We start from the raw sequence: 18,770 nt of genomic DNA, 5'->3' as shown, positions 1-18,770 counted from the left end.
CGCGGCAATCAAAATTATTATTACGAAGCCGGGTGACGGACAAGTACATTATATTATATACTTGGAAAAATATATATGGAAATTAAAATAATTTACGAATTTTCTTAGGATGTATTGGGAACCAAAAAAGAAAACTTTATACGTAGTATTTCTCAAAATAAATAAAAAAGCTAGATATTTTCAGGATTGGTTTTTTTAAATACTTATCTTCAAAAAAACTATTTCTTACCTAATAATATTATTAATAAATTACCATTAAAAAAAATTCACATCGAAAAGGAATATATTATAATATAATCAATGATTTTTTTAAGGATCATTTGAGCCTCCACAGAATAAAGCAGACTTGTGTTATAACGAGAAATGGAAATTGACCACATGTTCAATCTATTAGATCCATACTTGGGGTCCAAATACACGTTGAAAAATAACACACGAATTTGCCAGAACCGAGGTTCGTTCCAAGGACCCACGACACTATAAGCCGACACATTTTTGCTTGACCATGGTCCTCTTACAGATTAGGTTTGGTTAAGTTAGTAATGAACAATACACAAGAAGAAATTTATATTAAACATTATTATTATGTTCGATTACTTGTTTTGAATATGATATCTAGGTATATATATGGAGTTGTGAATGATAAAAATATATTTTCAAGTGTGGATTGAAACCTTCATGTGATAACTTTTATAATAATAATGACACTATGCAATTGAGGTATTAAATAATATTTTTTTTTATCTAGATATCTATCTATATAATATAGATAGACTATATTGAATTTAAAACTACAATAATAATAAAATTGGAATGTTTTCCCGTTTTACAGGTTATAACTCAAACTGCTGGACTATTGAAACTTATGCAACAAATAGACTACACTCTTGTTAGGTACCAGTTTGATAGATTCCCATCTCGATTCTAGATGTATCAAAACAAACAATATAACGTGATGTGAAGTTAGAGAAGAGTGCTTTTGTAAATTGAACCAGTATATGGACTGCTCCAAGTCAAAAGTTTGTAAGTAACATTTTGGTGATTTTGAGTTGAATATGAGGTTAGGTTTACAAAAAAAATATCTACAGACTGGCAAAAGGTCGTTCTTCATGTATATAATTGCAAACATAGATTATTGCAACAGATTACGATTTGGGTGTAAGTGATAACCCTACTAAAACGATTATAATAAACAAAAAAAACATAACATAAATTATAAACAAAAACATGAATAAGATGGAAAAAAATCGGTGCTTTCTTTATTAACTCTGTATTTTTTCTTGGACAGCTAAAACGAGTTAAGTGATTAAATATTTTTTAATTGCAAATAAATAAATAAATTACCACTACATAAATATTATTCTACCATAAACGAAAGAAAAAAAGTCATACTAAGAATTGTTCTTATTAACATTTCACTCTTTTTGCTCTCATGTGGAGTAGCGATTTGGAAAAGTCGATATTATTTTCTTCGATGTAAGCACATACATTGAATTTTTCCATATTTCATCCTCACAATGTGATGGGCGATTGCCAATTCTAAATATTTCAGTAAAAATGGATGCTTCGGGATACAAAAAATGTTTTTTTTTTTATAAAAGCTACATCAATTTAATTTAACTCGTAAGTCGAAAGATACCGAATGATCCACACAATAACTTGTGTAATTATAAGACATCCTTGAGCATGGAAAACTTGAGCTTAGGAACATTGTTTTAACACACCTTCGCGTCTCATATGACATTGTTTTAAATGTTCAGGAAGATTATTTCTAGCCATGACGTTGTTTTGGTTAAAGTCATTATCTTAAGAACTCACACAAATCTTAATAATACGTTTTTAGTGGGTAACTGGGTAGTAATACACACCGCCTTTTCTCGCTACGTGTGTCAATACTAAACATATTATGTTTCAGTACAAATTGAGATGCCGATCTTTTCAGGGCTAAAATGGCATCTATAAAGTTTCTGGTAGTATTTCTATATATAATATATAAAACATTGTTCTGAAATATGTATTATTTATTATAGTGTGTACTTAGTAGTCATCGATTAAAATACTTTTGACGCTGAAGACGCACCTGGCGCGTAATGACCAGGCGGCCGATCAATGTAATTAAGGTGCATTTTAAAGGTGGTCATTAAAAAATCATTATCTAGTCAACAGCGAATGAGTTAACAGTAGTAAAATATTAATTATATTACATTTAAGACATTAGTTTTTCTAGCCGACAAATATTTTAGGTGGCTCATCATTATTTTAAACAATAAACTACAAATATAAACAATTTTTATCTTGTTTTAGTATTTTACTAACAGAAAGAAACGAAAGTTTCTTTCCCATTATTTACAACTAGTAAAAAAAATCAATTCTGCTATTGTAATTATTTTTTTAAATTATGATACTCGTATTATATACCAAAATAGATATAAATTTACGAAATGACATTGTAATAATTTATGGAATAATATATTGGGTACACTAAAAGTAAGAATAATCCATTTTATGTCATTAAAATCAGAAGTATTCTTCTGAACGATATTTTTACCAATTTTTGTTTTATACTATCGGTGAATAAATATAAAAAAATATTCTGTACGTACTAGAGAAATCGATATGATTAATGTATAACTGTGTTTGTCTTATCGTACCTTTGTGGTACAGCCTCAGGGTTTCCGTCGCCGTGGCCGGCCTTCCCTTACTGTGCAGCGGTGCTACAAAAGTTATCTAAGTGCTGCAGGTCTAGCAAGACGGGAGGCGTGAGAGTTGGCGATGTGAATTTGTGCTTGTCCTATGCCTCAATGCTGGGGCATAAAGTGTAAAAGAAGAAGAAGTATTTGTTTACTAGAGAAAACATAGTATATTTTAAATATTAAATATTCAGACTACGTTTGAATTTAAATGGATTAAATATATGCCACCAAGAGACAGAAAGAGACTAGATACGTTTAAAATGTACTTTTGGAAACGGAAACTGAACAAAATGTAGATACCAATGCATTCCATCATTAGCAAACTTCAGATTTGAGACACACTCAAAATAATTGACCATTATAGTACAAAGCTAAGAAGATAGTACGAAAAAAATTACGGAATTTAGTTGGATTGAAATTCACAGAGAACGAGGAATACTTTCATTCAAGTGGATGGACTAATCAAAACTGCCATAAGTTTCCCATTGATACAGGCTATGATACTCATGAATATTGAGAGGGGTGAGAAAGGCTGTTCAATGCCTAAATCATCCGAATTACGTTTCTCGGTCATGAGGTTCTGACGAAAAATAATAAAGGGAATGATATCCATAGAAGACCTAAAAAAGTTAGGTAGGCGAAAGCAATTTTATAAAATTTAGGCGGAATCATAAGTTTGTGTAAAATAATATGAAAAGTGAAATATGTAAAAAACTTACCGTAGCTTGGACGGAACAGCGACATCATAAAGAGAAGGCAGGCAACCCTTACAGGCATTGTTAGAGGATTCATGTTTACTTGAAACGAATTTCCACGAAAAAAAACTTAAAACACTTTTCACGTTATTCACGTCTGCGACATGAGCTGTTTTTCACACAAATGGGTCATTACAACCATTTGTCACAGAAGAATAGTGCACCAAGTACAAATGCTTACATATTATTATTTTTATAAACCTTATCACCAGTCCTATAGATTCACAACCACACAAACAAGATATTTATATGTATTATAGTTTATGTGATCATTTGACCTTTCTTTTATGAATCAAGTTGATATGGTATCATAAAAAGTTTTTTTTCAGCGTATATGTGTAATGGAATGCCACATTGCCGGCTTTAGCAAATGGCGGTTTGGTGCAACCATAAAATATATATATATTTCACATGAAGTTTCGGTGACATAAATAAGGTCAGGTTATCATCACACGTGTCTGGCTCTTGAGAAAAGTATTTTCTTCGTGGCGAGGAGAAGAGTTACAGCTCACATTAGATGAGATGATATAATCTTTGATTTATCGTCCTGGAACAATAGAAAAAATACATTATTATATTATATATATATACATATATACTTATACGTTTATTACAAGTAAAAATAATGGATGTGTTAGAATCAAAAATTTAAGTGTTTATCCAAGGCCAAGCTTTATCATTTATAAATAAACGAGATAGAAAACTGAAAAAGAGCATTCGTAAATATTAAATACAACTACTCAGAATAATGAAAAAACTAAAAAAACTAAACCGACGTCTGTGAAATATGATTTTTTTCTCAAGTCTCAAAGACTTCTCAATTTTAGCATGGTAGTAGGTCTTAAGCACTTCATTGTTAGTGGAAATCTAAAAAGAAAATACAAAACAGCTTAGGTTTGACAACAAATGAAAATTCCCTTAGAATTTAATTAAATTTATTCTATTCATAAATGCAAAAAATACCATTATTTTATTTCATGAACATCATTATTTTCTACAAGACGTAATTACTAGAAATTATAGACTATTAAGAATTATTATCATAATATAAAAATATCTCATATAAAAAAATAACATGCAGTATAGTAATTTAAATATGCTAAATGAAAATTTTACGTTTTACACCTAGGACTATTTACTAATATAACATATTTTTAAGACGTTTCATAAATGACGAATCATGAGAAATACCAACAGAGGTTATAATTAATCGTTTTAAATTTAGTCACTAGTGAATATATTGATTGGCATATCAATCAAGACGACATATCTTATTTGAGATTGTAGATACTACATTTAATTATTCTGACTAAGATGTAAAAAATATGTTCGAAAATTGATTATTTTAATAAGCAAAAAAAAAGATAATATTTGGATTTAAAAATAAATTGCGTTGTTTTTAAAATCACCAAAATGTTTATTAAAGAGTAGTGAGTCATGTATATATAAGATCGTGTATCTAAAATAAACAGCTGTCAATATAGCAGAGTTGAAATTGTAAAAATAATATAATTGTGTTTATATTCTCACTAATATGACACGAGTTCTATCGCGTAAAAATTAGTTCAATTTTCAATAAAAACTACTGAAATTTATGAATCATGTGGAGTGTAAAATAGTTCACCACAAATAAAATAGGTTTCAGTTTTGTAACAGATCGTTTAATATATATTTGACAGAAGATGTTTTAAGTATTTGTAAAAAGGTGGTACCACGGCATGTTTTTGAAGAGCATAAAAGGAAAGATTTCCTTTCGCAAAAAAATACATCTCAAATTTATGAGTAGCGTGACCCGAAAATCTTCTGCGAATATCTGACACTCAAATCTGAATTTGTATAAAATAACATTAAACATTTAACACGGAAATCCATTACGCTGAGACCTTTTCAACCCTTTCAAGGCAATTTGAAAGAAGTGTTATGTTTCGCAGATGATGATTTTCGGAGGAGGAAACATTGAAAATTCGCAGGCTTATCTCGCGACGCTCCCACAGGGGAAAGGGCGCCGGGTTTCCAGGGCGTCGTTGTTACAGAAACGGCGCGAGGCTTTATGCGCTTAGTCGTCGGGACGCCGCAAAAATGTCCTCAGAGACTGATACCAATACATACACATTTCTTAGGTCTACTGTTTTTTGGCAAAGATAAGATTTTTAGAATAACCATAATAAGTATTAGAAGGACTAACTTTTAGAAGTATCTTTTCGAAATGACTATGGAAATAATATTAGAATGACATAATACAAAAGATAAATAAACTTAATTCTATATTATAATACTCGTTAATGTAATAATAAATGAATTATATAGGTAATTATAAAATTATATAATTTCATATTTTAATAATAAATTATATAAACATGTTTATATGTATTTACCTCTAGATGGAACCTTATGTTATTTCCCCATAAAAATCACTGAAGTAAGGTCTAGTTTGTGGTGTTTTTTTATATAAAATAATTACAAGATAAAAAGAACTTTTTATATACAACGTTTTTAAATTTTCTGTTGAATCATATAAACTTGACTTGACTAGCTTAAACGATCAAAAAAAATTGTACTTGATAGAAATAATACTGAAATGTCATTTTGACATTCATATTGATTTCCATAGTAACGCACGTATATATTAATAATTTAGTTGCTAGGACCCCAGACCCCTAGCAACCAATAATGTTATCGAAATAACTTTTCATACAAAACAGAATTAACTAAAAATGAATTCAATTCCACTTAAAGATGGCTTAAAGTATTAAAAAATGTATTGGCATCGTGTTCTGATATATTCTAAAAATTTCAAATATCTAGATAGTCGGGAAGTTAGTTAAAAGTCGATTGGAAGATTTATACCGGATAAAGAACCACCGGACAAATAAGAATACGACCTAATAAAAACGTTGTAAAATAGGGCTAATCTATCATTTTTAGAAAGTTTTGTACGACTATTAAAGATCCCATTTATTGTCCCATATTTAAGGTTCATCTCTGTATAGATGAACGTGTTATTCAATTTTTTGGTTTAGATCATATTATTTTCTTACCAAGATCATTCAAATTTACATTCAAGTTTACATTCATTACAAAAAACTGTTATTTCGGAGCATTGTTTTTAATTCCCGTATATATTTAAACACAGTATTGTTGGACATGTACCATATTGCTCGTCATAATTCGATTCCATGGATAAGTTATTCAGCGTCAAAACTGATGTTTACATAAGGGTACGAAAAAATCGTCTGGCCGCATTTCCTGCCTCAGGAAAGTATGCGTTAACTCATTTCCACCTATATTATTTTTGGTCGCTGCGACTTTCTGACCGAGTTCCAAATCAAAACGCTGCTTGTTGTGACCAGCTGGACGCATCTTTCAAGTGCGCATTAAATGGTGCGATTTAAGGCTAAACCTCAGCTGAGGCATGGTCTAAAAAGATCGTGAATAGGCGATGCGCGGATTGTGAAAATGACGCGAACCGAACGAAATATAATTTGTCATAAAAATCCAATATGCGTCCATTTAATGTTATGTTTATTGTTATATTACTAATAATAATAGTAAGTTTACTTTTTCAAGTACATGCGGAATGTTTTTTGGTCATCTTTACACGATTTAAGAATATATTCCTCCGACGCCATCACAACACAAATAGACGTGCTCACAAGTCGACTATCGCTCACCGAATGGCAACGCGGCCGAAATTATGTCCCACACAGTATTAAAAATTATTTGCCGTTTCACTTATGTACGCTCTTAATATTAATTTATAAACATTATGACTGCAACAACTTTGGTCATTAGAAGGACCACATTATGCACGCGTAGCATTAAAAACTAAGAAAAGCTATCGCTCCATTATATTTAAAATTTTATGGTGTTGAATGATAATGCTCCACGTTAAAGTCAGTGGCGAAAATAAGGCAACATTTAGCGAATAAAATGATGCGTGTCGTTTGTGAGAGTATCTGAGGAAGTGGTTTAGTATGGGAAGCCAATGAGGTAGTACGGTTTTTCTCTGGGGTACACTTGATAACGCAAGGGGGTTGGAGAGGTATTTTACCTGTTAGGGAAGGGAACACCTAGTGTGACATCAAATTTGAGAAGATAATTATTGAAGTAGTCTTGTTTATATATTATTGTTAATTGATAATAATGTACACGAGCTTCAAAGTGCAGGTAATGTAATATTGTTAATTAATATACTTTGACTTTATTTCTTCTTTCGACCATGTCCGATCCTAATAGGATCATATGGGCCTCCACAGAGTGAAGGTTTGTATTGACAGATTTTGTTTTTACGAGAAATGGATGTCAGCCACTTGCTCAACCTATTAGGTCCATACTCTGACTCATAAACAAATTGAAAAATAATATGTGTACTTGCCAGACCCAGGATTCGAACCTGAGACCCACGACTTTATTTAATTTTACAAAAAAATATAACTGAATTACTATTCATTCCATGTATTTAGTGATTGCATTATCGAATGAAAATACCTATACCGGTATTTCATATTGAATACCGGTATTAATATCGGTACCTATTCGTAGAATGAGTGAAAAATACAGAAGTATATATGGTACTGTTCGGTTAAAGCGGATACAGCGGAAAACGCATTTTGAAAATAGTCGATAAACTGGATTATTTGTTAGTTTGGGTTAGTTAAGGTTAGGTTAGGTTGGGTTAGGTTAGGTTTGGTTAGGTTAACCTAACAAATAATCCAGTTTACCGGCTATTTTCAAAATGCGTTTTCCGCTGTATCCGCTTTAACCGAACAGTACCGTATATATTAATAAATATAATAGACGTAAAAACCTTTTTAAAATATTAATATTTTATAGCATGTGTCATTGTTGGTCACAAAGAACGATGAAGGGTCACGGAAGTACATCGCGTAACCCGACAAAAATATTTGAATTCTGTTAAGCTTTTTATGTTAATTAATACATTTTTTCCACTTTCAATACCGAATACCTATACTAGTATTGTCTGATTTTTAAAACCGGTATTTTGGTATCAAAATATGTTGGGATACAGGGATTGCAATTGATTTTCTCTATTTGTTTGACATACATTAAACAGCAAAAATAGACTATACCTAAATGTAATGGGTAGCCTGATATTTTGGTACTGCGGTTGATGCATTTACTTTACCGATTATGGATTGTACATTAATATTGTTTACTTGTTTATTTATTTAGGAGGTAAATAATTATATTTGGTGATACTTCTCATAAGCTGGTTTTGTTACACGTCGCCTGGTTCCATTGCTTATTTGTACTAAGAATGACAATTTAATGCGCTTACTGAATGTATAAATAGTGAGAATCTAATGTATCTACTACGGGTTTTTTTTAAAAAAATCAAATATATTGTACTTATTCAAAATGTATTTTTATACTTGATCTTTTATTTAGTACGTTATCAGTTTTTTTACCTTCTTTTATTGTAATAATTTATTTTATAAACGAGAATTAATTGTATTCGTTGTCAGTGTGCATTTACCATGTTATCATAAATGACTCAAAAAAAAATCAATTAGAATATTACTTAATAGTTTATCATTAATCACGCAGTCTGCCTATATGACATTGATTATAATTATAATTTAATTAAATCGGGTTAAAAGGATCTGGTTATTATTGCCAACATTAAAAATTAAAAGCCAGCTCAAGCAAATCATGCCGATAAATATCCATCATACGATTGGAGAAGAAATGAACATAGATTTATCATGTATGTGTTATTTATATCAGCTCTGTATCCACGTAGGTAATATATTTTATTTAAAACGTGGCAAACATACATAGCAGTATGAAATCAGGTGTAATGATGAAAAACATAGTATTATAACTTTCGAGGTTTATGAAAAACTTTACCATCAAATAAAACCAATTTATTGCATTTAAAGTTAAATTAAAAGTATGTGTACACAACAAAACATTATAAGTTATAAGATTTATATGCGATTAAAACAAAAAGATAATATTATGAGAAAAAAATTACATATTAACCTTCCCTTTACGATGATAATAAATTTTGACCGTTCGGGTGATGTTACCTTGGGTTGCCATACGATATTGATAATATTATAAATAAGTAAAAGGAAAATGTCTAATTTAGCAACAGAAATAAGTCTAATAAGGTTGCATGATCATTATTTTCTATTTGTTTTAACTTTAATGATCAAAAAGGCAATAAAATGTAATTATAATCATACAAGTATTTATATACATTATTACAGCCTACAAGAATGCTGGTCATCATAGGTACTTGATCGCAATGCTTACTTTTAAAGCTCTTTCTCACAATTAAGTATGTGTGCTTCTCTTTGTCGACATCTATCGATCATGAAAATAATTACATTTTTATTAGATGTAACATTGATGATTCAATAAATAGCCGAAATATGAAGATCACAAAGTGCATATTAACTAAAATATTTGCAGTTTAATGGGCTGGGTAACCTAAGGTGATATTACAGTAACGAGAGTGTTAAAATTAAGTGCGTCATGTGAGTTAAATAAACTTTATCTGAGAAATTTATAAAACAACATTCATCTAAATTCTAAGCTCACCTCTGGCAAATATTTGTATTTAAAAAGAAGATGAATGTCAAAAAAGTAGAATTGATTTCATCTGCTTTATACGGATAGGTATTCCACTGAGATACAATCTCTATATTATTTTAAATATAATTATTAATCAGAGTAATGTCATTATCATAATAATTGCACTATATCCCAAATAATATCCCAAAATATCTTTAGTAGTTCAACAATTAATATAGATTTATGTAAAGATATTTATTTATTTTAGTATTTGAATTTGTAAGTTGTATTTTGCGAAAATTGAATACTGTATAATATGAAACTGAAATTAAATAAATTGTATACAGCTTTTTCAAAATAATATTTTTAATCTTGCAAGCTTATTCTATTGGATTTATTATTTAAAACACAATGATAGATTGCATAATAGTATGCCTAGAATAGTGGGATATCGTTGTTTGTTTACATTAAATACGTTGTTAAAAACGATGCTCCAGGGATTCATAAATAAAAAAATGCATATTCAAATGAAAATTTTTGATCAGGTCATTAAAAAGATGGAATATCAAAGCAGTATTATGGTAACCAGTCAGTTGATAATATTTAATGTCCCCCAGGTGACCATCCGGACGTAAAGTACAATCTAAAAAAGCTCTCCATACTACGCACGACCTGTTAAGGGGCCAAAACACTAAAATCAACAAATAAAAAAGTTAATTAATCACTAAGTGGGTTGATGTTTATGATTTGCGGGTGAAGCGGGCTAGATATTTTTTTTGAAACACAAATAGAAAGCGATAAATTCCCCAAATCTAATAGAAAGTGGCTGCAAAAATAAATAACTGTTTTTTTTATAAATCAAGATGAATTTTATATGTGCCTATAACTTAGCGTATTAGTTATATACCTCAAAGCTAGTGTGTCGTATGTACGATTTTGTAGAAAATAAGACAGAAATCTGAAATTCTGTAGACATCAAGCGGCTTACAAATCTAAGTATTTTTTTTTAAAAATATTTATTATGATATATTGACTCTCAGGTACAGTTTTAATGTGAGATGTATGAATGAATGTATGTACAAATTTTAAATATCTATTCAAAATTGATATGCTATTTTCCCCTGTACAATGTTTTGTCATGTGGAATGTAAGAATTTGAATATTTTTTTATTTGTGTATAATCATTGTAGCTGACTAAACTAAAAATATAATCATAATTTAAGAAGTAATATTATAGTAAATAATATACCAAAACCTAGATATTATCAATATAAATGACGAGCTATGATTAAAAATGTTGCATTTTTTTGTCTTTTTCAGCAAAATTTTATGTTTGATTTGGCATCTCTGGTCGTAAGTAATACAGCAAACTATCACCTCACTTTAATATTATTTCTTGTAGGTTAAATCTGACCCTTTTTGACAAAAAAAATATCCATTATATCTTGAGAATTGCCTCCACAGTAACCCGAGACATTGAGAAAAAGAAGAAGAACATTCGGTAAAAACCCAAATACAAGTAATTCCTACGAGAGGAAAAAAATGAATTTTATTAGTCTTTCATCCATGAATTGTCCATGTGATTTGGTAATAGATTATTGTACGAATGGGTTTCTAGCCGGATATCTTATAACATTAATATTTTTAAAAAATATATATAAAACTAATAGAAACATGTAAATAATTATTATTACTCTATATAAGTTCTACCACGCAACTTCAGTTAATATATAATATAATTTGTTAAAAGCTGAGAAGTAAAAAGAAAGTACTCCTTCAATTAAATTAAATATAGTTTGGACAGTTTATATCGTGAAAAATTGGTCACTTTAATCAAAATAACACTTGAAGGGTACAGGGGAATAAGGATAGAAGTCAGTTTTGTTAAAATGTTCAGAAGACGAAATTTCATCTTTTTTCAATTGCATCTTTCATATTGACCTCTTTTATACTACATTTTTTAAACTAAAATATCTCATGACTCAAATCTTCCCCTATACCCTCCAATTCATAAAACCATGCTTAGTTACTTAGTTTCTGATCAAAGAGTAGAAATTTACCGAAAACATCTCAATACTACCTCGTTTGTTAGAACATGTTTTCCAACAGCGGCGGAATATAAAAATACGAAATTTTAAAAGAAAATAATGTTTTTATGGAACGTTTATACATTTTTTAAATAGTGTTTTGTTTTGGTTGCGATAAAATGTATGTTGGTATGTACAAGGCATTCATAATGTGTCCTACCCTAGCCAATGGGCATATATCTTGCATCTAAAAGCTGTAAACCTAACAAGAAAACTTCTTCTCCACATTGCGTAGAAAATAAACTTATAAGTGAGCTCGGGCTATTTATATATTTTCATTTGAAAGTCTAATGTGACGACACAGATCAGATCCGCAGTTAATTCCGAACAAAGATCGCTTATTGTGCAGCTGAAAAAATTACATAATCCTGAGGGATAAGTTATTGCAAAATATTTTCATAGTAGTCACTTTGTAAAAAAAGCAATTTATCAAGCCATACATGGGCGGTTTTTCACTATGAAGGCGTTAAATTTCACAGTCAACACAACTTTATTAATTGGAAAGTTACTAATGACTAATTTATCATTATGCCTACTATGTCAACATTAATTTCACAAACCCAATAGATAAGCGTCAATATTGAAAAATCATCAATCGATTTTATAAACATAGGCACATTATTATATTATATTAAAAAAACGGGACTTATCTTTCACATTAACTTATTGTTTCACTATTGATTTCAGACTACATCACGTTATACATACACATTTCATACTATAATCTAATGATAATAATATATATAACGAAAGAAACTTAATTAGTTTCATATCGTCGCGGATCGACAACGTCTACTTGTACCAACTAATTTGTAATATTGTGTTATGCTCCAGCATCAGAGCAAAGGGTATGCAGAAATTTTTGCCCTCCCTTTGGTCTATCGCCACATACGAATGTAAATCATATTGAGAGCATTGTTGTAACACAATGATATTGAGTGTCGCGCTTTGTGGCTTAATCCATAACATAATTATGTCAAAGTCATACGAAGCGCTCATTTATAACTACATCAAACACCGTTGTAAATGTGATTTTGATCAATTAAGAACCTTTATTGCATAGTAAACAAAAATATCTTAATATTATCTAAATTTTATTTAAGAAATATTAGTAAAATCAACAAAGTAGGGAATTCAACAATTTTATGTGTTACTAAAAATTGATCTGTAGGTACCCAAGCTAAAATATATGTATTCCTATTGTTACCTCATAAAATATAAATAATGTGATAAAAACTACTTCTGATGCATGATGAAAATTGGGTGTAACTAAATATCATTAAATGGATGATATAACAAATAAGTCTATTCAACAGAATACATAATTCATGTTAATATATTATTGAATTTAAGATAGACAGGCTATCTCCCTCTTCGATCATCGCCTCACAAATCTATTCATCCAGTAATACCCAAGTGATATTAAAAAATATAAAGATTGACTGAGAGGCCGTTGGTCCTATGACATAATCAATATTAGCGAAAGTATATGGAAACGAAAGTATAATGATCAGAAAGAGTAAGGTCAGTAAAGATCTTCATTCAATAGTGAAACAATGATAATAGTGGCAACATATAATATACAAAGAGTTTTTAAAACAACACATTATTATCAGAAAGTTGAAGAAAAAAGATAGGGAAAATCTTTATTAAATAAAATTTTTTCCTAATAAATTTTATTCCTAACAAGTTAGATCACTATACATTTTAAATATACCCAGATCGACGATGTAGTTGTGGCAGAATAATCATTACTGAGGCCATGTGTGTGCACGTCTGGTAAAAATCTCATCCGTATTGTTTGATTGATGCTGCATCAAGAAGACCCATTTTTACCCGCCTTACGAACAGGCACAGAACAATTTCTGAGTTCCCTGTGAATAGGTTTTTAAGCAATTTTTTTTGTAGCTCCTTACTAAAATAATAAGGTCCATACTATGGACCCAAATATAGATTGAATAAACAGAGAATCTCATAATATGAGACTTGTCATTTCTCGAATTTTTTCATTTCCTGAGACTCGAAATCAAGAATTTTGTTTTCTCGAGAATTCAAGATTGCTGTTTAATTTATTGAGAATTCTCGAGATTTTAGAGAAATCAACATTATTACGAAGTCACCTCTTCTTGCCTTTTTTTTTTAATTTAGTCAGGATTTAGGTTGGAATCAATTTTAGTAGAATAATTATAGTTTTTTTTTCTTTCGAAAAACAATTTTTTGGAGAACCTTATCTTTAGAAGTTCAGTTTTTGGTAAATTCTGGTCGCGGTCAACATTTCAACCTGATGAAAATTTATACATTTCTCGAGAATCTTATTGATGATTTTTCGAGAAATAAAAATTCTTGAATTTTCGGTAAATTAATTTCTCGTGATTCGAGTTTTGACTATTCTGAATATTTCTAGAGAATTCTCGGGACTAGATTTTTTGACCCAACATTTCATAAGCGGACACGTTACAATTCGTCCATTGCGGGCGGCTAATAATATAACGTTAGGTATCTAGGTACTCGCAGATGCTATTATGTACAGTGAATGTATTTAGTTAAACGTCTCTCAAATAATGAATGACTGGGCATAATTATCCTAATTACAATGAATTGGCTCTGTTGGTGAAATATGAAACAATAACTAATTGTATAGTGTGCAGATAATATGTTTCAATTAGTTTTGTAATTGAAATTTACAAGTCTCGTGATAGATTGTTAAATGTTGTACTTAGGAACAATGAGAAACTCTCTGAGCTTTTCTTCATAATGGAAATTCAATTTGCAGTAGACACTTGATTAGTAAAACCATAAATAGTTACGAATGTTCATTTTGTCTTGAATATTTATTCTCGGTAATTAAATTCATTATTCGAACGTGACTAATAGTAAGTTAATAATACATATAATATGAGATTAATTATTTCCACGCTCCACTATTAATTTCTGGTATTGATGATCTGACAAATTTGAATACTGTAGTCATTAATCAAAAATTTGTTCAACACCAACACCGGAAGTAATACTTATTCAAAATATATTTTAATGTATAACTACAATAAATAAATTTCAATAATAATTGTTGGTATGCTATTCTTCTTCTTAATGTACCATCTCTATGCATGCGATAGACGGGCGGTAGCATGTCGGTGGTCGCTGGTTCGATTCCTGGTCTGGATTTTTTTTTCAATGTGATTTTGGACTCCGAGCATAGATCTAGTAGATTGAAAATGTGGCTACTAACCATTTATCGTAAAAAATCGTTACGAAACCTATTTCTGAAGCGGACCAGATCCTACATTGGAGAAAGAATCTTCAAGCAAAAAAAATGGGCGTGAATGTTTTAACTGAAGCACTCTACATTTTTGCCATTTTGTATGGTTTGCAAATAATTAATTTATTGTTTATTAAGTAACTTGTCAAACTTTGATGACGCCCTTAAAATATATGTTTTGAACATCTAATTGTATAATTATTGTTTGTCTTCAGAATTCGATATATTTTTTTGATATTTCACGCTGCCAATCGATAATTACCTTATGAGAATCAGACGTAAGAGGTTATTCTTACTTATCAATATAAACAAAATAATTTTTGCATATTATTTTCCATTTTACGCAATTTCAAAAGAAAATAAAATACGATTTTGAAGTAAAGTCTAAATTAAAGATTATAACAGAAAAATAAATCTAAGGAAGACAGAAAGGTCAAACGACCATCGTTACAGCAAGGGAAGTGCAAATTAAATTGTGTTGTTGCCTGAATAAAATGGCTACTAAAGCGTACGAATCTATTATTGGGCTTATGCATCAGCGCATTGAATTATCTGAATGTGTATATAAATAGAAATAAGTTGAATATCACTGAGTTAAAGAATTAAAGCAACATAAAAATTACGTTATTAATATAAAAAGGAACCTGCAAGTATAAGGTAATATTCGTAATAATTACGGTGGTAAAACTAAGTAAGAACGCGGAGTGTGTGTGCGGAGAATAAGGACATGTCGCGGGATCGAACGAAGTGGTCGCAATCTTGTGCTTTTTCTATGATTCGAGGATAGAGATTTACAAGAAAAAGTAAGTAAATAAGTAATAAGTGTAATCATCTCAAGCACAAAAATGTAAAAAATCTATTTTCATCTAATTACTATTATACAGACCAGTTTATTTCGATAATATATTGAAGGCCACACACCATGGCGCAGATGATATGGCGGAAAGATCGCGATAGATAGGTTTAGGGTTCAAATAAGCATATTGTTTTTTAAATCAAAATGTGTGATTGGATTTTTTAATATATTTTTTTTCTCTGAAAATATACAAACATTTATTTTCACAGTGTAGGTACATATAAAATACAATTATTCTATTTAATTTGTATGATAATGTCATGTACCACCGTTCTCTACAGGTGTCTTTTTTATACATACTCTTATTATATACGTGTTTATCAAATATTCGGAAGAAATAATTAAAATGTGACTATATTATTTTCCGTAGGTTTTTGGAAAACAGTATTGTTATTGCAAAGTCGCTTATGAATATATCTGGTACCGGAAACATATTATTTTATTCATCAAATAATTTATCCCATATCGGTTCCCTCCCTCGTAGCAAACGGCACTTCGTATAGCTGGTCTCGTTGTTTTGATTAATTTGGTATTCGAATTTGAGTAATTGCTTGACTGATGGCATAATGCTTCGATATTAATAATAATATAATATTCGTAGCAAAATAGTCATAACTCATCTTATTTTCTTTTGACCATGTCCGATCTAAATATCTGGGCCTCCACGGAGTGGAAGTTTGTATTAACATATTTTTATTTTTACGAGAAATATAATATGTTAGCCACTTGCTCAACCTATTAATTAGGTCCATACAATCCAAATACAAATTGAGAAACAATATGTGTATTTTCCAGACCCAGGATTCGAACTGGGACCCGCAACATGATCAGTTATTGCAAATAGTTATCGTAATATCATATGAAAAATATAATTTATATTAAATATACATCATTTCGAAAACACAACAAACAAATTTATTATAACTAATAGAAAAAATCTTTTATGAAAAAAGGAAGACAACAAGCAGGAATCAAATCTGGATTTTTTGGGTTTCGCGCCCATGTGCATATACCACTATGCTATCGGCGTCATACTTAATTGCGACAAATTTTAATTAATGGCTCTTAATACTCTATGAAGCACTTTCCAAATTGAGTTACTATTGGCGATCGAATGTTATATTCTTAAATCTTATGAATTATTCGTTAAATAAAAATAAATAGTTGATTATAAATTGTATTAAGTTTAAAATGATAACACCACTTATAAAGAATATAAATTAATTTATATTTCTTCCCTATATTAGTAAAGGTAATATCAAACAAAAGTTAATATAAAATGGAACTTCGTAGGAATTTAATGGTTTATTATTTGGATACTAGGTACCTACCAATGGAAAAAAAGTTTTAACTCTCGCATGTTCGCAACGTAGGTAAATCATAAATAATAAAATACACTTAACAAAATTTGAAGCTAATACTATGGCGCTGTACGAACTTGCTTATCAAAATATAATTTAGTCGTATTTTGTGAGCGTATTAAATATACATTAATAATTTCATTTCAGTCGATAATAACAGCCTACGAATATTTTAACGTTTCAGCTTTAAGGAAATATTAACAAACATATTAAATTTCAATCAATATTGGTACTGATATTATAAGTGTCTAAATTACTAGGTTTGTATTATTTAAAAGCTCTTACTTGTGAGGGAGGTAATAAACTAATATCACTAAAAAAAGTGATACAAATATTATTTATCACGTATTTTTATTATTCAATGATAATCTTACATAAATAAGAAGTTAATTTAATACACCAGAATGTAATAATCGAAATACCTAGGTATAAGGCATTTTTAAATTATTCATAATTGAGTAATATTAAAATGGTACAAGTCTGTTTAATGGAAGCTAGGCGAGATTAGCGGTAATTTTCATAGCCGATTTCGGCTAAATTCAAGAATGGTAACCTAACCTAAACTAACCCAACAATATACAATACTCCATTATATCATCGCCTATTTTCAAAAATTGTTTGACTCTGGCTTCCATTAAATAGACAAGAACCCATTAAATTAATCCGATCAATATTTATTCCAAACCAATGGTTTGTCAAGCCATAAATAAAACAGGTACCAAATAAATAACGAATAACAATGAAATACATAAATAAATATTGTACCTAATAAAATCTTTTCTTACCTTAGTTATAATATTATGGTATAATGTACTCAACTATAGAATTTTTAATTTTACTTTATATTGTGTTAATTTTTAACAGAATATATTATTTAAAATTTAAAAATCACATTAATTATTACACATAGTAAATAACTATACGCACTTTTTTCGTAAAGCAATTTTATACATTAATTTTCTATACAACATTTAAATACTTGAATAACTTTGATTTAAACTCGTATTAAAGCTAATTTAAAATTTTTTTTGAGGGACACTCTTTTAATAATTTCACAAATTTCACATGCATATTTTATAATACACTGTATAAAATAGTTTATACTAAGCTTTTAAATATATTTTGAATTACGTTACAATAAAACTTTATCAATTTAACAGATTGGTAATATAATTTAAAATTTCTATGTATTACGTATTTTTTAAAGTTAATCCTA

The 18,770-nt window shown here is 29.5% G+C and overlaps 1 protein-coding gene across 1 annotated transcript in view; it reads right to left on the bottom strand.

The window, feature by feature from the left end:
- LOC147064004 (neurotrimin-like) overlaps nucleotides 1-18,476 on the bottom strand; it is a 202,315-nt gene extending 183,839 nt beyond the window's left edge. The window contains exons 1-2 of the mRNA XM_085958843.1: nucleotides 18,340-18,476; nucleotides 3,413-3,995 (exon numbers count right to left, since the gene is read on the bottom strand). Coding sequence (XP_085814969.1) covers nucleotides 3,413-3,485 — 73 coding nt within the window. The 5' untranslated portion in view covers nucleotides 3,486-3,995; nucleotides 18,340-18,476. The remainder of the gene's footprint in view (nucleotides 1-3,412; nucleotides 3,996-18,339) is intronic.
- Nucleotides 18,477-18,770: the final 294 nt, after the last annotated feature.

Source organism: Rhyacophila brunnea, unplaced genomic scaffold (assembly GCF_057557595.1).
Source record: "Rhyacophila brunnea isolate RB1 unplaced genomic scaffold, BYU_Rbru_1.0 scaffold_8, whole genome shotgun sequence".
NCBI classification, from domain to species: Eukaryota; Metazoa; Arthropoda; class Insecta; order Trichoptera; family Rhyacophilidae; genus Rhyacophila; species Rhyacophila brunnea.
The sequence above is the reverse complement of the archived record's forward strand: the minus strand, read 5'-3'. Positions and strand labels throughout refer to the sequence as shown.